Genomic DNA, 22,899 nt, shown 5'->3' with positions numbered 1-22,899 from the left:
AAAGAGTGTTTGACACAGCTATAGCAACATGCAAGCACTCACCCTTAGCTACACAAAAATACACGTGCACCCAGACATAGACACCAGCTATAAATTAGTTTTCTATCAAAAATGTACCTCTTTGCTTGACAGAAAATTCATTAAGTATCACTGGTATGCATAAATCATTCTGCATCCACTGTCATGATAACTTTTCAATAAAATAATAAATTAGAATGGATGGCATTAATAGATTCACTCTCAGCTTGACCTGGGTGCAGTCAGATGCAGAATGGAATTTTCTTAACAGGTCTTAGGAGAAAGACTAATATAACACACTGCATTTACTCACAGACATGTTCAAAAATAGCACTAGAAATGCTATACTGAACTTATATCTGGAAATAGTCACCCATGCAGAGAAATTCAGGTAGTCAGAACTAACAAGAAGCTGGAAAACGCATAGATATAATTCTATAGGAAAAAGGAATAGCTGGTGGGAACAACCTGACTATATACTAGAGAGAGGGAATTCTCTCAACCATAAGGATTGTGATGATTATCAGATGGTTTGGTATAGGAGAGGTTTCCTGCTAATACAATATAATTTGGGGACATACATAAATATAATCATGTACCATCTTTCTGCTAAGTATTATTAAGTCATTTCTTTGTAACTACTTTTCGATGGTTTTATATGACCCTGGATAGGAAATATTGACTCCCTGAGATGGAGCCAGGGAAGTAGTCATGTAACAGACTGAATGAGGAACATGAGAAAGGAATCTGGGAATAGGATGTAGTAGATTGGAGAGAAAGAACATAGGACAAGTAACTGGTGGGACAAAGAGATTTAGATAAAGGACTTAGGATATAAGAGGCTAAAGCAGTTTGGGCAAGGAGATGGGGACAAAGATGAGAAGCCTGGACAGTGAGACCGGGACAGTAAAGAAATTAGGACTGAAACAAGGAACTAGAAGTGGAGGAGAGAGAGATAGGAACAGGGCAGGGTGGATCAGAGGGAACAGGGCAAGCATGGCAGAAAGAGCTGGAAGTGTCTTTGCCCACTTAAGCACACTTCTGTACAGAACCTGAAATACAACACAAAAGTTTCCTGAGTCTCACAGTTAAGTATATGCATTGTGATATAGTCTCTAGTTACCTAATTGCATTCTATTTTTTCCATAAGATTTCTACCTCCTTCAGCACAGAAGATGGACGTGCTTTAGGAGGAGATCAGTGTTGTAATCTCCACCTAGGTTCTCCATCTATAAATGGGATTGATATCACTTCCTCATGTCACATGGTGTTGTAGAGAGAAATTCACTGATGTCTGCAATGAACTCAGGTATTTTAAATGAGAACCCAAGAAAATTACTAATCCTCAGTAATTTTTCAGGGCAGGGCTTGAATGGTGTACAGTAAGTAAGATCTAGAGTTATGCACTGATCAATGACGATGAAACCAAATACTGAGAAGTTGTCCATTAACTGTTCACTGTCCATCTTGTGCACTAAAAGAGGGTAGGGTTTTGTGGAAAAACAGCATATGATCTTCTACTTAAAGATTGTGTCATAATTCATATGCAGAAAGAGATCTAACGAAGGTTATACCATTAACTTTAGTTCTGGCATTTCCAACTTCTGAGCACTTGCCTTTATATCTAATAAGGTTTCTTTAAGATAGCTTTTTATGTATATAAAACAAAATGGTATTATGTATCTTGACTTGAGCACCTGACCACGTTTCAGATAACAGGGAGTGTTAAATAAATTATACAAGTGTTACAGTAAGCTACTTCAAATTCACCTCTCCAGGCAGGATTCAGCAGTACTAAGGTGCCTGAGCTCAGGTGATTAGCCCTGTGTCTGCAAAGGTGATTAAGGCTGCCTGCAGATGTTAAAAAATAAAACAAAACAAACCGCACTTTACCAGAAGCAGCAGCACATTACTTTGACCTGACTCTGCAGTGCCTGTATAGATCAGGCACTTCACTGGGGCTTTTTGGTGCTTATGTAAAGCTGAGTCAATCAGCTATTAATTGCGAGGTGGGTCCAACTAACACACTGCCTCTTCTGAGCATGCTCTGTGCTCAGCGTGGGAGTGTGCAGATTTTAAAACACCATGTTTTGTTTTGTTTTTTAACGTCGCAAGCAGCCTTAATATTTTAGCTAAAGCTATTCAACTGAGAGCCAGTGCTCAAGCATCTTAGTTAAAGCACTTTACATTTCCATCTCTTTACTGAGTCCTAATGAATTAATGGGGAATCTAGAAAATATTCAAATTTGTAAGCCTGTGACCAAAAGATTTTTCAGGTCAGATGAGACAATCTTGGGAATGCTTAGATCCAGGGAACTGACCCAGCAAGTAGCAGGGTAATTCTAAGAACGACAGTCCACCTTATAGGCTTATCCCACCGTGTATGAATTTCGTTCCTTCTTCACTTTCCATTAACTCTGTTTCATAAAAAAGAAAATCTGGAGAAATTGTTCAGACCCCCCGGTGTCTTGATGTTAAGATTGCTCTAACACAGGGGTGCTCAACCTTCAGCCCATGGGCTAGATCTGGCCCATGGCCCTGTGTCATCCAGCCCACAGAGCTCTCCACAGGTCTAGAAATTTGACGGCAGGAGAACAGTGCCATCACTCCCCTACTGCTGAATAGCCAGACCCACTGGGCCCGGTTCCTGTTCCTAGCATGTGGGCAGCAGAAGCGAGGAGTGCCAGGCTCCTGGGACCCAATCCTGGCACACAGGGGTGGCAACAGAACCCCAGGGACCAATCCTCCTACCCGGGCCCAATCCTGGCACCTTGGGCAGGGAGGGAGTGGTGCTGGGCCCCAAGGCCAGATCCAGGTCACAGATGAGCCCTGCACCATTTGACTAACCTATAGGCCAGAAGGTTGAACACCACTTCTCTAACATATCACTGTTGCTAAATGTGGTTCTATTCTTTTTGCTATGTTTCCAGCCTGTAAACTTTTGCAACTGTTATATGGGCTACCCTTGCCCTTCTTTCCGACATCTGTTTCAGACCCTTCTTTTTCTTTAGAAGTATAGTAGATCTTGTACAAATCAGAGATGCATTAGTATGCCCTTTTAGTTTATTACAGAGGGTTAAATCCGGCCTTTATTAAATAAGGGTAGAAAATAATTTTGTCCTACAGGACTGTTAATAAGGATACCTCAACTATTCTCAACATTTCTACAATTCCCTTTTACCTTGGTCAGTCAATGAAGGTGCAATTCTGTTGAAACCTATGCTTTCAGTGGGAATCCCAAGCAAATGGTGACTTCAGAATCAAGTGCTCACCCTCTTTAGGCCTTTATAATTTACAAACTTGACATAAAAAAGGCAATCATCTATATACCCACTTTCAAAAAGTACAGTAGACACTTCCATTTTCTATTTATATATAGATTTGTGTTCCTAATTTTGGACACAGGACTTAAAAACCAGGTTAACAGAGTAATAAAGCAGGGATAAAGTTTCCCTACTCCAGTGATGCAGTCCATCTTAATTAGTAGCTATTAGCCAATCACAGACACCCTTGCAGCAAGCGAGGGTATCAAATTTTCTAGAGTTTCTCCACAACTTGATATTTCTTAATTTCAGGAGTAAAAATTACACCGACGTAATGGTTCATGGTAGCCAGATTATGCTTTCTTTTTAAAATCCCATTACCAAAAACAATCAGTGCATTATTCTGAGCTGGGTTATTCTTAATATCTAAAGATGCAAAAGCTATATTTCATGGAAGTGGCACTTCTTTGTTAATTTGTAAGGATTTTCTAATCAGAGTAAAGAAAATTTACACACCAATATAGATTGTCCAAATTAATGACGTTGGATTTCCACTATGCACTGACACTTTACAAAAAACAGCAGCAGAAAATTGTTCATTAAAAGGGAAGTAAATTTAAAGCAAATGAATGGACAAGTTCCAGATATGGTGCCTATATCTACAAAATTAGAATTTATCATTTAGGATTAAAATTAGATTTTTTTGCATAAAAATAGGCCTCTGAAAATTAAGGCAAACACCATTAAATTACAAGGTCAGTATTAAAGGATAAACTTGCGTATGGCTATTGCTCAGTACATTTACCTTCTCCTCTATTTCTTTGAGTTGCCGCTTTTGAAGTTCTATTTTATCTTCTAGCTCTCGAATCCGCTGAAACAAATCAAAGCAGAAGAAATTTGTTATTTTTCAAACTAATGCGTGTCCAGGAAATGTAAATCATATATATATATTTTTTTAATGGATGGAAATATGCTCATTGATACAAAACTCTTTCTGCTGAGAAATTTATATAGACATAATGTTATGGATCATTGGATACGTCATTATCTGCAGTAAATAAGAATTTACTGGCAGAGGATATGCCTTTCCGACTAAACACCTACCACTGCATTCACTCTAGCTTTTATAGCGTCACTACACATCTATGTGATACACTTGGACTTTCCTAGTAGTCATTTCACATTGAGATTTAAGAAGCAGCTTTATAGCTGGTCATTTGTAGATAAGCTTGTGCTGAGTGAAAGAGGCAGAAGACTATTTGCCTCACCTCAGCCTCTTGACCACCTAAACTTGGACTCAGTAACAGATCCATTCATCTAAAACCTGGAAAAGACTCAGTTGAACATCCAGTCTTACTTCCTCCATAATACATGAAAGAGCCTTACCTAATGCTTGTTGCATCAATCCCATAATTCTTTTGAAGGTATAGCATAACATTTATAAAGATTCTACACTGAAATAGATATCAAACTCATGGACAAATGTCTATTGTTACATCCTGTCTATTACAATACATGCAGAGAGAAGTAGTTAGCAGTGTTGGTCTGAAGTCAGGCTGATATATTTGCACCTGGTAGACTATAGACAAATTAGAGATGTATAGCATAAGCTTTTGTGAGCTGACTTCATTGACAGTTAAAACATAGGATTATCTTGAAATTCACAGAGATGGGAATATGTCACAACAGACCTATTTATTTATTTATTCATTATTGTTTATTTTAATTATTTTTTATTTATTTATTTAGAAAGGAATTATCTCTAAGTCAAGATAGGTTCAAATATCTGAACATATCTGTATTTATTAGGGCTGTACGAAGCTTTGGTCGCTGATTTGATTCGGCAGACATTTGTCCCAATTTAGCAGCCGAATCTCCAAATCCGAATTGAATCAGGAAACCCTTTAAGCTCTCCAAATCAAACTGGAACCCTTTGAATTAGAACCCTTTGAATTGATTTGGAGAGATTCAGACATAGACATAGCTTTATATGTTTTTCTATATACCTCAAGGTACCAGGCATCTTGTGAATGCTGAGGTGGATGGAGCATCCCACAGGAATGCAGGGGTGGGGTGTCCCCCCAGAAAACCCGGAAGTAGACCAGAAGCACTTCCAGTCTACTTCTGGGTCCACCACAGAGCACGCAGGGAACCCCCTCCACACTCCACACCCCCCAGCTTGGTGACTGGTACCTCTTGGGTCTGGGGAGCACCCAGGGTTACCCCATAGCCGACTGCCAAGCCAAGGGCATGTGGGGGGGTCCCACACCAAGCACATGGGCCCCCCCCCATGCTCCTGTGAGATGCTTCATCCGCCCCACCATCTCAGCACTCAAGAGCCATGCCTAGTACCTTAAAGTATGTAGAAAAAGCATTTAAACTATCTCTATGGCTGAATTGCTGATTCCCCAAATCAACATCGAATCTTCAGATTTGGATTCGGCTGAATTGAATTAGCACAGTGATCCAAATCAACAAATCGAATCACTATCCCCCAAATTAGACTGAATCAAATCAAATATGGCCCACTTCACACACCCCTACTATTTATCCCTGTTTAAGATGGTATTCTGTACACATGTATATGGACAAGTGGCCAGCAATAGCATCTACAAAAGCACAAGGTCATTTGCAGACATTCAAATAATCATGCGATGGGTTCTGATACTGCAGTCTCACGAGTTGAGCCTCCTGCCATGCCACATGTCCCTTGCAGGATGCACAATTATAGGGATCAGGGACAGATCCCAATTAGTCAAGTGATGGCATCTTTGCTGCCAGTTGCAGTGGAAGAGAGACTCCTTCGGGTGCTAGGTGTAGGGATCAAGGCTTCCAATTAGCAGAACCAAGGTGTTTTTGTATGTGGGGTTTAAAATCCCCAGCAGGGGGATCCCCTTGGCTCTGCCCATTGGGATTCCTGATCCCCAACACTCAGCAGCCCCAGGAGGTTTAAACTCTCTGCAGCTCCCCTCCCTTGGAACCAGGGCTGCCCCAGGCCAGTTGGAGACCTGGGGCTGTCCTGAGGCTGGTGACAACAAATCTGATGACTAGAGACCCAGAGATGTCCCAGGCTAGTGTAGACAATCAGCTGGTTGTCAGCTCTTGGCTGGTTGGACACCCAGGGCTATTAGGGACTGATTTTGACAATCAGGTCCTTGGCATGTATGTGATATGTGGACTGGCCACACATTCAATTTCAGACACCATAAAAACCAATCTCAAAGATGTTCAACATGACATATGGAACATCTTTGTGGCTGGTTTGCCATTTTACGGTCCTTTAAAATGTCACTGTTGCCATTATGGCACAAGTAACCTGTGAATTGCATGATAAATGTCATGCGCGCCAGGAGCCTTAACCTTTCTTTCATTCTTGATTTTAAACATTGTGCAAGTGGACTAAAACTCTCATTGTATCATGCTGCATTATAGAGACATTGACAGATATAGTTATTTCCAAAATAATTGGAAAATACAAACCAAGTTGCTGCTATATAAGAAGCAAATAGACCTTTGATTGCAATAACAAATCCCCTAAGCAAAGTTGAAATAATGTCACTCTTCCTTTATTAGATTTGAATTGATTCAAACTTAATCCAGTGAGGCAAGTCTATCAAGTGATCATTTTTATGCATAATTCAAGGATTATGCTGTCACCAGCAAAAAGCAGCCTTCATTATGAGAAACTAAACTAAGCCTGAGGGGCTGAGGACCTAGAGACAATATGCTGAGGGGTGAAGGAATCACTCTCGTAGACTGTGGCAGCCTCCCAAATTTAAAATAACAACAAAAGGTGTGTCAGGAGAGCACAGGTAGGTACCCTGGTTTACTAGAGAGGAGAAGAAACAGTAGTGTAGTGATGTGTAGTGAGGTGACACGTCTGCCTTCAGTGATGGTTTTCATTATACCAGGGATGGGCAAAATACAGCCCACAGGCCAGATCCAGCCCACCAATTGATTGGATCCAACTCACAGGATCCAGAGCTCTGCTACAAGCTGAACCCCATCCACCCACTCCCCCACAACCACCCAGGTCAGCCTGTGCCTCACTCCCAGCCATGCCCACCAGGCCTAGTCCTGGCCAGCACACACAGCTTCCCAGCAGGGCTGCTCCCGGTGTCATCTAGGTACTGATCAGTTCCCCCCGCTTCCAGTGGCTCCTCCTGTCCCTGGTGCACTGCTTCAGGTCAGGGGGAACCTGCAACCTGATGGCTTCAAAATAAAATTAAATTATTTTATAGTAGGTGCTTGATTTTTAGTATACGATTTGTTTTATCCAGGATTTGTTAAAAAGATATCTTCTAAAAGATTTTGTGTGTGCGGCCCTTGACAGCTCACCTAAACTTGTTAGGTGACCCTTCAGCCAAAATCATTTCTCACCCCTGTATTATACCCACAGAATAACTGAGGAGGGATGACCAGGACAGCAGGCAGTACCACCTTTGGGAAAGGGTGCAAAACCAGCTGCCACTGCATCTGGTGACTGGCTACGCTGCTGCAACCAGAAGTATAGCAGCCAGTGCTGCCCAGAGGACAAAGCTGCCCTTTACCCCTCTGGTGCAACCTGATGGCTACCTCTGTCAAAAGGTATAAAACTATGTAACGTGTGTGTGTGTTGTTGGAGAACAGAGGTGAGAGGGTTCATATAGAGGGAACTGCGCCCTCTCAACTCTATCCTCCAATAATGGTTTAAAATGTTTCACTTACATATGAAAGCTTAAAATATAAATGAGCCAGACTAATGAAACAGCAGCATCTACAGAAGCTGTGATTATCTAACATGAAGTAATACCAACAAAAAAGAAATTGTCCTTTAAAATTATATAGATGATGACAATGATGATTAAGTGGCCAGAGATAAAAGAGGCAGATGGACAACTGGAGTGGTTTCATGCTTTGTTTAAAGATTCCACTACTGGTAAAAGTCAAAAAGAAGATTTTGGACTAGATGAGCTAGTATTCTAGTCTTATAACCCTTACAGCCCTAAAGTTAAGAGCCATCCATTGGGCTGCATGAGTGTCCATGTTAGGCACAAAATAGACAGTAGCATACCTAGGGCAGGGCAACCAGGGCTGCTGCCCCAAGAACGTACTTTCTGGGTGAGAGAAGGGGAAAAAAATGTGTAATTATACTGGAAGCATGAAAACAGCTAACCGCATGTGCTGCAGCTTCCCCAGCAGCCAGTTGTGTTATTACATCTCTAAAAATTCATTAATGTCATGTCCTCTTATTGCTGATGGTGGAAGGAGATGCAAAATGGAGATGCAAAGAGCTGCAGTCAGTCAAATATTTGTGCAATGAGGCCTACTCGCCTGAAAAAGGTGAATAGACATCAGTAACAATGTCAGCACCAATTCTTAATATGATTTACCACACTTGCACTCAAATAATCATGCAGTAAAAAAAAAAAAGTATTCCATCAACTAATTTTGTTAATAGCGATGGAAATGTCAATGAGCAAGGCTCACAATACCTACTGTTGGAAGGTTTGTAAATGGGACCCTGCTAACCATTCCCAGCATGGCCATTCCCTCCACCCATACATCCCACAAAGATCCCACAGGTCGCTGTAATGTTGCAAGTAACTTTATGCTGGTCCACCACAACAGGGTGAATAGCATGTTCATTGGTATCCTTTGGGCTGGAAGGTGGGGGAGGGCAGGATTTCCTGTCATGTTGAACAGGTGCTACTAAGTAGAAGCAACTGTACAAAGAACCTACTGCTGTACCAATATCTTCCAGCAGATGTCTCTGCGAGTCAACATAGGATAGCAACTTGCAAGTACAGTTCAATCATTAGAGATTATACAAATATAAAATAAAATCTAACTGGCTTGACAGACCAAAAATGCTTCAGAAATTAAACCTACGACTAGCTATTTATTACTAAATTACACATTAGGCAAAAACGCATGATATATATATATTATACATATGTCATAAAATGTTTTGTTTATATTCACATTAGCAAAACTAGGTGGCACTCAGACACTACAACACCTTAGAAATGCCATAGCTCTACATAACAAAGACCTGAAGCTGGTTAACTAAATGCCTACACTCTTAGAAGAGGCCTATCACTGAAAAGCTATTAAAGCATTCACTACATCTATAATTATATTTATAATTTATTTCCTGAAACAGAACATTAAAAGGTTAATATACCATTGATTATTCTCTTCTGATTTTATAAAGATGGATCTCATTTATAAATAGGTTCTATAATCACGGTTAGTCCCCTGCTCTCGATAACAATCTGAGCCAAAACCTCAAATCCCTAAAAGTCCATTGGAATACAGAATAATCTTTGGACCCCATCTTGTCCTCTACTCTGACAGCACAAAGCAGCTGTAAATCTACCATAAGAGAGCAATTTAGGAACTTTCCAATATGAACGAATCAGATGACACAGGGCCAGCATTGTTGTTTCCAACAACACAGAGCTTCTGATAACACAGGTTTAGATAAATCAGTTTGTACTTTTGAACCAAAGGCCATAAATAATGGACGTGACATTGGAAAGAGTAACATTGTGCCTTCAGCTATTCAATATTCTTGAATGGCTAAATCAAAATAATAAAAACAATTATGCCATTTTTACTGAGTGATAGCATGGATTGCAACCCCAGAACCACACACAAAGAAATTATTAGAGGGCAGGTAGCAGAATATCAATCCATCTGTATTAGGAGGTTGTTTTCCCTGAGGAAAGGGCCCTGAAGTCAATGCAAGTTTTTCTAGATTGACTTCAGTGATCCATCACTTCTTCATAGAAGGTGATCAGTCAACTCAGCCCTAACAATGATCTGTCATAATTTTGAGATCTTTAGGTTGGGGTCATATTTCTGAATATAAAAACTTTAAATGAAAATGAGACATTGAAAAGTGCCCATATCATGAAAGAGGATAGGCTGCATGACTGCTATTTAAAAAAAAATGTTTACCCTCATTCATCTTACTCTGCTCTCTGTCTTTTTTTTTTTTTGTCTTTGTGGAGAATAGACTAGAATAGATAAATCCTCTTATTTCATTCTCTCTCTCTCTCTCATTTTGATCTTTGATCCAACTCCACTATCAGCTGCTCTGGCTTTCCTTCTACGCTTTTTCTAATTAGTGATTTCCTGTTTTTACCCAATTCATTCACATTTTTCCCCGACTATAACCATCCTTCTCAACCTTGGCTTTTTTCTTCCTTTCACAGTTTTCATCTTACTCTTCCTGCTATGTTTTCTTCTTCACTACACAGGATATGCCCTAAGCCAGAACAGCCAGACTGAGATGGTTTCTCAAGTGACATTCCCCTTAGTTTATTGTTTCTCGATGTTGCCATTTTTGTCTCTCTCTTAGCACCTGCTTAATTTATCCTAGCACAGCAGATGAACATTTATTCTAGATTACTATATTACTCCCAAACTGTAGAAGGTGCTGTAGAAGATGTGTGTGTGCGTGTTCATATATGTAAGTCCAATGACTGCATAGACCTGGTGCTAAGCCAAGGTGTTCATTCCCTTTGTGTCTTGCATCAAATAACCTACTTTCCTATCTTAACAAGTACTGGAACACTAAGAAAAATCATGGTCAAGATCAGTTAGTTTGGTTATGAAACATTATCTTAGCAATGCTGCTGTATTAGGAAAACAGAAAACATAAGAATGTACTAATTAGGGGGAAAGAAATCACCTTGCAAGTTCCTATGACTCATTCTTATTGGATTTACATTCATCAGCAAGTCCAAGAAAACAATTTGGTAATTTTAGCACAAAGCAGACAAAGAAGGATTTGCTAAGCTGCTTAAGGCCTCAGCTCAGAAACGCTGAAAAGGTTCTGTTTGATGCACATTTACAGGCTATGCACTATGGATGGGCTATTTCAAAGACAAATAATACTTTGCATCCAACATGCACTCAAGAACGCCTCTAATTCTGAAGCAGAAATTAACAAGGGAAATGTTTTACCCTTGAAAAATGGTAAGAAGCAATACTTTATTTTCTTTTGCTATCCTCTCATTTTAGCGGCTTAACAATGGTAATGAACATGTGTTAGATCTTTAATAATGTTCAATAAAGAATAATTTTCAGTAGAAATGTAAAGACCTAGATATTTCAGACACAGGATAACAAAGATTATGACAAAATGATTTGTCTTTAGTAATTACTCATATTGCTAAACTGATGGGTAAACTTCATTTATAGAAATACATACCATTCTTTCTGCCTGCTGGTGATAACAGTTGTTTTTTATTTACATCTCCTAAACTAAGCTTGTTTAACTCTCTCGTAACACACATCTAATACATCTGTTTAACAACTTGCAAATCTAAATTGACTCCATCTTAATGTTTTGGGTCAATATATTGTGTATTAAATGGCATGTTCTGGTCCAAGTAGCTCTGTTAGATGATGACATCATCGGAAAATCGTTACTTTATAAATATTTCAGTACTGCATGCTGTACATCAGGGAAGCTTCAAGACTTTCCTGATGCACTTTCTTTATATCTTCCATTCACAAAAACAGATGCATGTGCTCTGCTTCTTTGGACTTGATTATTCAAAGCTGACTTCAACACAAGATAAGAAGGCATAGTACCTTTCAAGATGGGCTCAGTCCCTTGCAAGGGCCCTCAATTATTAAACTATTCTTCTCTTCCCCCTTTAGGTAGGACAACAAGGATTCAAATAATAGCACTACTTCATATTATACTGGGTGTCCTCTTATTTTGCTTAAAGAACCAAAACTTGTGATAATTTTAAGCATACAGACAAAATAACAAGACAGCATTTTGGACATACTCTACCATCCTGAATCTAATTACAGTTCTTTATTTATGTAGCAGGTAATTTAATTCTATTCCTTCCTCTCTACTGCAACCCCTACCAAGAAAATCCATTTAATTATTACTAAAGTAAGAGCATTATTCTCATTAATCTTTATTATGCATCTTTAGTTCCTGCTTGTCTTCCTAAATAGAATGAATCTTTCAGGATCTCCATGGATGCATTTCATTGTACAAAAATTGACATGTTATGCTACATTTGTCTTGGTAGTACATATGATGTTTATTAAAGCTGTGTAAAGCTTTGGTCGCTGATTCGATTTGGATAATCAGCCCAATTCAGCAGCTGAATCTCCAAAATCCAAACTGAATCAGGAGACCCTTTAATCTCTCTGATTCAAAGCCTCTGAATCAATTCAGAGAGATTCAATGATTCAGCCACAGACAGCTTTATATGTTTTTTCTACATACCTCAAGGTACCAGTCGCAGCTCGTGAATGCTGAGATGGTGGGGCAGATGGAGCGTCCCATGAGACCGTGGTGGGGGTCCCCCGTGAGCTCGGCCATGAACCCAGAAGTGGACCAGAAGTAATTCCAGACCCAGGAGGCATCAGTACTTCTGGTCCACTTCCAGGTCCACCGCTGAGCAACTGGTGCCTGCTGGGTCTGGAGGGGCACCTGGGATCCCCCATAGCCAATCGCTGAGCCAGGGAGTGCAGTGGGGGAGGAGGGGGTCCCTTGCATGCTTGGCGGTGGACCTGGAAGTGGACCGGAAGTACTTCCAGACCCAGGAGGCACCAGTACTTCCGGTCCACTTCCAGGTCTGCCGCTGAGCGCAGGGGACCTGCCCATGCTCCTGTGGGATGCTCCATCTGCCCCAGCATCTCAGTGTTCCCGAGCCACACCTGATACCTCAAGGTAGATAGAAAAAACATATAAAGCTGTGTCTATGACTGAATCGCTGATTCTCCGAATCAGAATCAAATCTCCAGATTCAGATTTGGCTGAATTGAACTGGGACAGATATCCAAATCAGCTAATTGAATCACTGTCCCCCAAATCAGGCCAAATCCCAATCGAATACAGCCTACTTCGCACACCCCTAATGTTTATTAACACAACTCATCTTCAATGATCATTTTTGTCACAAGCTGATATTGGACTATTTGCTGCACTTTATTGTATACCTAATTACTCATATAGCTTCATATTAGTATTGATGCCCCTTTAATTTATGCCATAAATATATTATTAAATTAATATTACCATATTTACTTGAACATAAGACATCCCTAAATACAAGGCAACCCCCCAATAATTAGATCCTATATATGGAATATTTATAAATTTGCTATAATTTTCCAGTTATAGAATCTAAGTATTGGAGGGTTGTCTTGACTCCCTCCCCCAATGCACTTCTTGCCCTCTGCTCTATCCACTTCTCCTCCGCAGCCTGCCTGCCTGCCACCTGCACTCCCCCCCACCCTCAGCTCCCCATAGTTCCCCTCCTGCTCCCTCCAGTCTCTGCCCCTCCAGGTCCCCAGTCACCTCCTCTTCTAGGGATGGGTGGGGCTGCAGAAGGTGCAGAGGGAAAGCAGAAGGAGGGGCAGGAGGCTGCTGTGGGTCTGACTCTGGCCCCAACCCAGGCTCAGGGCCAGAGTCAGAGACACAGCAGCTGCCTGCTCCCCACTCTACTTCATATGTGATTTTAAGATGAGGGTTTTTTCCCTGCATGCTGACCAGAGGAAAAAGAAACTTGTCTCATACTTGAGTAAATACAGTAACACAAGAATACCAACAAATACATTACTTTGCACGATACCAGTTCAATTTTCAGGATAATTACATCTATATATAAACTGCTGGACTTCAGAAACAGAAATAAAGTTGAGCTTCTTAAAATTATGGAAAAGTTAAGATACTCATTGTATGCCAATAGAACAAAAATTGGTTAGCATTGGTTAGTATTTAATTTAGAATTATTTTCATTCAGGTACTTGAACAGTACTTTCTTAATGAAGCCATATTTACCATTATGCATAGGTATGAAAATTATTGGATTTTCCAAAAATAAATCTTTGCATTATCAGAACTTTAAAATAACAATAACAATAAGACCCTGGTTTTTAAAATTGCCAGCTCCCTAGGATTTCTTCCACTGACTATACTTGGAGCTTCGGTACTCAGTGGGTACATCTACAAGCACCATCAAGGCAACGTGATAAGTTCCAGTTCGGTTCACACCAGAGTTAATTGCTCCCAGGCATAGCATTTACATGCGCGCCACAGAGCGCAGTAGTTTGAGCTGGGGTGGAGCAGCCCCAAGGGATCAGCCCCAGGCTCCAGGAGATGGTGTCAAGTGGCAGAGGGTGTCAAGTGGCAGAGGGGTGGGCTGGAGCATGAGAGTGCCCAAAGAGCAGAGCCATGTGGCTAGGCAACAGACAAGGATCTGGCCCCCTGCTGCCCGGGCTGACTGAATGCAATGTATGCCCAGGTCAGCATTTACACATGCCCAACAGTACTCTCTTACAACAGTGAAAATTACTTCGTTGCAGTCTAATAGCATCACATGTAGACTGTGATGCTATACCAGCAGCAAATTAGTCTACTGTGCAGTTAAGCACACCTGTAGACACAGCCACTATTTCCAAAAATGGAGACTTCAAGTTTTCTTCAGCACAAACTCCCTTAGAATTTTATTTCCGGGAATTCCCAAATCCCTCCAGAGGTCGTTTAGCACTGAAATACTGATAGAATGGGCAGACTGTTTTTGCACATGCTTTGTAGTTACTGGACCACACCCAGGAGATCAATTCAGAGTGCTGACAAGCCTCACAATAAGTAATGAAAGCAGGATTGATCAAAAATATAAACTTTCAAGTCAGGTGTACAATGAAGGGATTGTAGAATAAGGGACTGCTGTAGCAAGTAAATTTGGCTTTTATCTATCTAATAACTCATCTGTATTATGAATGGCTTATTCTAGTAGCACTAAAGATTAGAAATGCTCAGCTCAGATTTCTTTGTAGAGAATGCAAGATAACTGTTATTAAAACAACCATGGTATGTTTGAAGCATGTAAATTAAAGGTAGTTACATGAGACTTAAACTCCTCATCAATACCAAAACCTTACTACAATGATCTTTCTTAAACCCAATAGCAAAATATAGCAACATTCTAAGATAAGAGGCATCAGGATATGGAAGGGAAGATACTAAAAGCCCTGTGAGTATGAGGGTTAAGAAGTGCATACCAGCATATTAATAGCTAGCTCCAAAGCTTATCACCTATTGTATTGCTTTACTTCGGATGAGAAAAGCATGTTCAAGGCTGGTATTTGGACAGAATTAGATTTAGTTAGCTGGGATCCATTGCTAAATTAATTGAGATTATGCTGCTCTACAAATTTGGGCAAGTAAGGTACTTACATTTTCCCCTTTATTATATTGTGTCCTACTAATAAAAACAGATTAATGACTATAACTGAAAAAAAATTGATGCTCCATCAGCTTTAACTCATTATGTAGGCAAGTGGAGAAGAGCAGTAGCTAAATTCACCTGAGATGCGTCTGGACTTGTTCAGTGCTAAAGGAAGTAAATCCAAGGCCTCTGTATCAGGTTTTAAGCACAAAAAGAAAAAGAGAAACCATTAAAACCCAAGTTTGCATTCTGAACACATGGGGTGTTGGAATTCTTGAATATGCAAGGAGATATCTAGCCCCATAGATCTGATAAACTAGCCTCCTTCACTGATGGATGTGAAAGGAGCAATGCCTTCTTCCCAGACAGGATCCACTTACTCTGACTGTTGTAGGAAAATGGCTTTTGGAATCTCATACACAGATATCTTGTTTGACTCTGAAGGTAAAATAGAAGAGCTCATCAAACCAGAAGCAAGAAGAGAGACAGAAAAATTTGATTTCTAATTTCGCTTATCTTAACATAATGACCAGACTAACAGAAATTAAGATATAGTAGCATCTACTTCTGAAGTAGGGACCTTACTTATTACTACATTTGAAAGTAAAGCTATCTATGAGATAGCAGCTTGGGGATATAGCCATTGTTGTGCAGAATGAGAATAATTCTTCATATTCTGCTCAGATCCGTTCAAGAGTAACTTCCTTCCTTAATTGTGATGTACTACAGAATGTGATGTACTACTGAAGTTGTATGACTAAATCCACTTTTTAAAGTAAACCTGGTTAAATCATTTATAGTTGGGAGTGCTGATTATCTTAGCTTTCCACCTTAGGATATGTATTATGTCTGGGATAGTAAAAAATGTTATTCCTGGATATATTTTAATATTCTTTCCCTCTGCAAAACTGGAGCTAACCTCAAATATCTATTCTAGATATTTTATGAAATGCCCTTCATTTTGTATGTAGGGAGTGAGGAGGTGACAGATATATCGCTTTCCTTCTTTCTCTGAAGATTTCATAAAAGGAAGATGAACAGATGAGATTGCTGGGGGAAATTACTGTTTTGCATTAATAAATCTGTCTCACTCTCCGACTGACAGCAACCATTTCTGGAACTGGGTGCATATCAATTGGCTGTACCTTAAGGATTTTCTAGCCCTCTCTTTGACAGGAAAGAAAAAAAATTATACTGTTATACCAATTCTATTAGACTTCTGTTTGTGGATGTTTTGAATTAATCAATCCTAATAAAAAGCCAGATTCTGCTCACATTACATACATCCTTACTCCAGAAGCAGCCTTAATCAAAACAGTGGGAATGCTTACAAAGTAAGGTCTTATGCAGTGCAACTCAGAGTGGGAAAAATCTACCCTGAAAAATGTGTTCATTTCAGTAAATTAATATATTATAGTTACTGGGTATTTATAGATGTAGCTTTTTTTTTTATTAAAGATGCTCTATTAAATGATATTTATTGTTGCTACCTTTGTTTTAGTTACTAATTACATTGCATTATATGCAACTGCTTTCCTATTCAATGTTGTAGCTACAACATGATAGTCCCTTTCCATTCAACATTTATTTACTTTGAAGCTTCCTATACCCCAAATTATTCCTCCGAACAAAATCTTTGTAGTGACTCTGGAAAACTGCCAAATACGCAACAATCTTGTCACAGAACTGGCAAAGGTGCAATTAAATTCTTTTCAATGAAGCTCTCCACACAAACAATATGCATGCCACTGGCTTTCAGAGAGCCAAACAGCACAACAACGTAACAAGACACTGTTTTTTTGGCAGTAGGAGCAGTTGGAATGCCCACACCCTACTGCTAGAAGCAAATATCACAAGCTGCTCACAACAGATTTCTAATTAACATATTTTGCCTCCTACAAATATAAAGGCTGGTGGAAATCAATGAGAATCCACAGAATTCAATGGAGCAACACCAGTTTGCACTAGGTGAGGATCTGGCCCCAAATCTGCATGTTTAATAAAAGCCAGGAATGTCTTAATGAGCAGATATAATTACACTGTGCATGTAATTTGGATCTATAGAGATCTGATTTCCTTAAAGCACAGTAGATGTACATGAATGAGCCTTTTAATATGCTAATGAGTCTTATGCATATACATCCCCAAATTCTCAAGATGACACAATACTGCCATAGTGAAATATATTGAATGTACCCAAACTCCATAAACTATATTTCGAATGTATTTACTAGGAGCAAAGCCAATATTTGATGACTGAGAAATCAGTCCTTGTGTTTAGATCAAAAGGCATTTGAAGAATTGTAGAAGGTTACCCTTTTTGCTCCTCTCCCTCTTTCCACTCCACGACACACCTCTGGCTAGGTCACGGATGGGCAATTATTTTGGGTGCAGGGCAGCTTACTGAGTTTTGGTAAGCTGTTGAGGGCTGCGTGGGTAGCCCCACCCCTTGACATGTGCCTTGCCCCCTGGTTGCCATCTTGGGACTAGAAATCCCACCCTTAACCTCTGACCTTTGCCACCAGAACTCCCCACCCTTGCCCCTGGATGTACTCCTTTGGTGAAGATGATTTGCCATCTTCGAATGGGAACAAAACCCCAAATTATATACTAAAAAATCAAACAACCATTATAATATATTTTAATTTAATTTTAAAAATATTTGTGTCCTGATTTGTGTGCATTTGTGTTGTATATGTAAAAGTGAGTGCATAATAGCTCAAAATGCAGATTTACTCTTGTATAGTGTGTGGGGTGTGCAGGGGTGTTGGGGGTACCACCCATAGGTAGGTGGATGTAGGGTTTGTGGTAAGCTGTGGATGGGTGGGTTTGGGGGGGGTTGTGGGGATGTGTGTGTATGGGTATAGTATTTGTGGGGTATGTGATTATGTGTTGGGGAGGGTGTGGCTGTGGGGTTTGTGGGAAGGGTTTGAGGGTATGTGTGGTGTGCATGGGAGCCCCCATGAGCCGGTCAGCACCCACCCCCACACCACAAGAGCCCAGAGTCCAAGTGCCCTGCAGTGCCTCCCTGCCACTGCCAACAGCATGCAGCCCCAGCATGCCCTGTGCCCACTCCGCACTGCCCACCAGGGGTGTCCTGCCACCCCTGTGCATGCAGCGGTAGCATCTGGGACAAACGGACACAGCCGTGACCTTGGATGCCCCGCGCAGGGTCTGGGCTTGCCAGTTCAGGCTGAGCAGCAGCAGCTGGGCACAAGCTGCTACTTGGCATGGGGGAAGAGGTCCCTGTCCCTCACCACCACCAGGCAGTTTTTGGTGCAGCTGCCCTGCAGTTCTGTCACTGCTGCCTCTGGGCTGCCCTGCAGCTGCTCCACACTGTCACTGCTGCCGCACTGGGCAGCCCCGAGGTGGCAGTGATGGAGCCATAGGGCAGCCTGGAGCAACATGGGCTCCGGGTGGTCACACCAAAAACTTCCTGGCAGTAGCAATAGGAAAAGGCCACTTCCCTCATGCCAAGCAGCAGTTTCTGCCCAGCTGCGGCTGCCGCTCTGCCTGGATGGGTGAGCCTGGACCTGGCACTGGGGCCCAGGCTCAGCAGCGGTAGTGTGGGAGAGAAACATGCTGCTCAGCATGGGGGGAAATCAGCCCCTCCCCATCCCACTGCTGGTGCCTCCTGGTGCAGCCACACACAGCCCACACAGGGCTGCCCTGAGTCTGCTCTGTGCTGCCATCACTGCCCCGTGCAGCAGCCCAGAGGTGGTGGTAATGCAGTGGAGATGCAGGGCAGCCCCACATGGGCTTTGGGTGGCTGCACCAGAAAGCACCAGTGAGGAAGGGAGGGGACGCTTTCCCCCCACACTGAGCAGCAGTTTGTCCTGTGCTGCCACTGCTCAACCTAGACAGGCAAGCATGGGGTTGGGGCCGCATGCACTGGTCCCTGCCTGTACTGTGGGGACTAGGAGTGAGCAGGTGCATGGGAGCACAGTGACAGCCAGACAGGAGTGCAGTGCTCACACCAGTGTCCCAGGACCAGTGCCAGTGGGGCCAATAGTGGGGTTACAGGAGTATGGGGTTGCAGCCGGCAGGGGCTCTATGGAGCTAAGCCAGCTCCCCTTTTTCCATGCTGGCAGCCTCCATAGATTCCTGCCAGCCTGCACCCCACACTCCTGCTGCCCCACTCTGGGCCCTGCCAGAACTGGCCCCAGAACACCGGCACAGGCCCTGTGCTCCCACATGCCTGCTCATTTCCATTCCCCCCACCCTGCCACCAGTTTCTCCACCTTCCTGCCTGCCTACCAGCTGCTCCTGTACCACATGGCTCCTGGCTGAATGGCCATGATGGCAGGTCTCAGCAGGAGCCAGCCCAGCCCTGAGGACTGGGGTGATCGCCCACAGCCCTTCCCTGCCTCCCCACCTCCCCCATTCTTACCTGAATTTCCCCCCTCTGGCACATGCAGGCACAAACAGCTTCACAGTCCCAGGCCAGAAAGCTATGCTAGGTAGAGGCTTCTGGGTGGGCCAGGGCTGGGTAGGCCTTGCTGCTACAGGGTCCTGCCATGGCTTTCCCTGGGCCCTACAGCCCCTGGATCCTGTCGTCTTTGACTGACAGCCATGGGCAGATAAATATTAATTTTCTAAATTTTTTAGGGGCCCCACAAGCTGGATAGAATGGCTTGGCAGGCTGGCTTTGGCCCATAGGCCATATTTTGCCCATCCCTGTGCTAGATAAATAGTAACTGTTTTCTGAGGAGAACATTTTGCTATGAGACTCAGTGCCCCTCCACAGAGAACATGTCCATTTCACATTAAGTTGCCAAAGTCCTTTCAAAGAGCAGCTCACTTTATTTGAGACACAAATAGACCTACCCTTATTCCACTCACTTGCCACATATCCTGCCATTTCTCCTCTATCTACCATATTGTTAAGGGTCACTTACTGGGGGAGCAGAGAGCTCACTTAGCTTCCTCCACCAGAGGATCATCTTTACATCAAGCGATAAAGCTGCCTTGAAAACTGAAATCCTTCAGATTAAGAGAAAGCTGAAGTTATTCTCCCAGGATCAGCAGGCCTGGTCAGACGGGAGGAAAAAGGATTACAGAAGGGACCAGGCCTTCTACAGACTTGGGGAAATTGAAAGCCCATTTCAGAGCCTTGAATTACTACATGAAATTTCTGTTATAGACTCTCTTAAAGTTTCTCTAGAACTAAATAATATTCTGCCATCCCATAATGGTGCCACCACATTCTTCTCAATCCTGCTCTGCAGCAGAATTAACAACGAGGCAAAGGTACTGACGGCAGGTATTAGTGGTACAGTGGAGAATGTTAATATGAAAATTATCCTGTGACATTATTGTTGTACATCTTATTTTTTAAGTGGTACTAATAAGTGCAGAACGACTGAGTTATCAGCATTATGCACTATCCGCAAAAGGAGCCACAAATATTTTTAAAGCCATTTATTTAAGAAGCGTGTTCACCCTGAATGACAAGATTCTATCTCCTATTCCATCACTGAAAATAGTCAGACCCAAATGACTAGGGTGTTTATGCCAAAATTGTCAACCAAGAGATAGTCCTTATCGTCTTACCCTGTTATTAAATTTTCACACCCCTATTTCCCTTCTCAGAATATAGGGCTAAAAATATGGGATTTAAAACATTAAATCTTTGCTAGGTTCTAAAGCTCAATGTCACATGCTCTGCTCTTAGCATATGGATGCAAGACTCTGAATGTAGCCCAAGGTAGTGATTCTCAACAAGGGTGATGTGGCACCCTGGAGTGCCATAAGATCCTTTCAAGGGGGGTGCAGAATGCCACACCATGTAGCACCATTACATTTGCAGGTATGATTCCAAGATAAACCCAGAAATTTCAAATAGGAATCCACACTGTTGAAAACATTCTGACTTGTTGTGGTCTGAGTTCTTTGCACTGGAATTGCTCTAGTATTTTTCTGTAGTTAAAAAAAATGAGTGAAGACTAGGAGCTGGTATGTTCTGAGGGGTACCTCAAGTCTATCAACGGATGCCCTGAATTCATCAAGGGGTGCCTTGAGTTTAAAAGGGTAGAGAACCACTGGCATAAGATGACAATCACTCTACAAAGACTTCAGATAAATCAGTGGCTAGTTAGTGCTATAGCGATACCTTTTGCTAAAGAATGAAAGTGTCTATCAGTGCAGAACAAATAGGAGTTAGTAACTGCCAACAAGTAATTAATTCATAAAAACGCCTCCAAATCTGTCCATCCAAAAGCTTGAAGACTTCTGCAGCACAAAGCACAGATATATTTTTGTTCACTGTGGAGCCACATGTGAGTTATGCAAGAGCAAATAATAGCAACAACGACCACCACCACTTTCCAAAAATATAGAGCCCAATTTTAAGAGGTGCTGAACATGCATGGCCAATAGGGCTATGCAAAATTTCACCAGCACTTTCATTTCAATGCTGTTTCAACTCGTTTCGAGCTTGATACAGCAAGAGAGCTTTGAAACAGCCTCGAAACGAAACGAGGCAAGTCGAAATGTTTTGAAATTTTCAAAACGTTTTGAGTTTCAAAGCTCAAGCTGGGCTTGCCTGAAGGGAAACAGAAACTAAAGGAAGGAGAGGGAGGGGGGGAAAAGAGGGGGGAAAAGAAGGGAAGGGGGAGAGAAGTGCGCTCATTATTGACTGTATAGCTGGCCACTGACTGTCATCCTTCCCTGAGGTCCCTTCCAATCCCAGTGCTCTGGGGGAGGGATGGAAAACCTGCATAAAAGGCAGCATTGTTTGAACTGCCGTGCTTTCTGCCTTGGTGTCAGTTGAGTGAGGGCACATCTTAATACACACACTCACCCACCCATGTCATGGGTTTTACCTGTCAGCAGCTAGAGGTGCAGGGCCCCAGAACCCAGACTCCCCCTGCACCGATCTCCTTGACAGCTGGCAGGCTTTGTGGCTGCAGCAGAGCCTAGCAGGCCTGCAGTTTTCACCCCTGTGTGCCCCAAGACAGACACAGTCCCACAAGCACCCATGTCATGAGTTTTGCCTGTCAGGAGCCAGAGTTGCAGGGCCCCAGAACCCAGAAGCCCCTACACCTATTTCCTTGAAAGCTGGCAGGCTCCAGGGCCTCACCAGCGGCTAGTATGCCTGCAGTTTTCACCCTCCTGTGCCTTAACACACACACACAGCGTCATCCATATCACAAGTTTTGCTTCTCAGCAGCTTGAGGTGCAGTTTCCCTGAAACCCCTGCACCGATCTCCTTGATAGCTGGCAGGCTTCATGGCCTCAGCAGGAGCTAGCAGGCCTGCAGCTTTCACCCTGATGTGCCTTACCACACACTGTGTTACCCATGTCATGAGTTCTGCTGTCCACAGCTTGAGGTGCAATTTCCCCCAAACCCCTGCATCTATCTCCTTGAAATGTGGCAGGCTTCATGCCCTCAGAAGGGGCTATCATTCCTGCAAGTTCAT

At 42.2% G+C, this 22,899-nt stretch overlaps 1 protein-coding gene across 1 annotated transcript in view; it reads right to left on the bottom strand.

Annotated features, from left to right (window-relative positions):
• JAKMIP1 (janus kinase and microtubule interacting protein 1) overlaps nucleotides 1–22,899 on the bottom strand; it is a 221,141-nt gene that overhangs the window by 745 nt on the left and 197,497 nt on the right. The window contains exon 22 of the mRNA XM_025195098.1: nucleotides 4,087–4,152. Within this exon, the coding sequence (XP_025050883.1) occupies nucleotides 4,087–4,152 (66 nt within the window). The remainder of the gene's footprint in view (nucleotides 1–4,086; nucleotides 4,153–22,899) is intronic.

Source organism: Alligator sinensis, unplaced genomic scaffold (assembly GCF_000455745.1).
Source record: "Alligator sinensis unplaced genomic scaffold, ASM45574v1 scaffold421_1, whole genome shotgun sequence".
Classification (NCBI taxonomy): domain Eukaryota; kingdom Metazoa; phylum Chordata; order Crocodylia; family Alligatoridae; genus Alligator; species Alligator sinensis.
The sequence above is the reverse complement of the archived record's forward strand: the minus strand, read 5'-3'. Positions and strand labels throughout refer to the sequence as shown.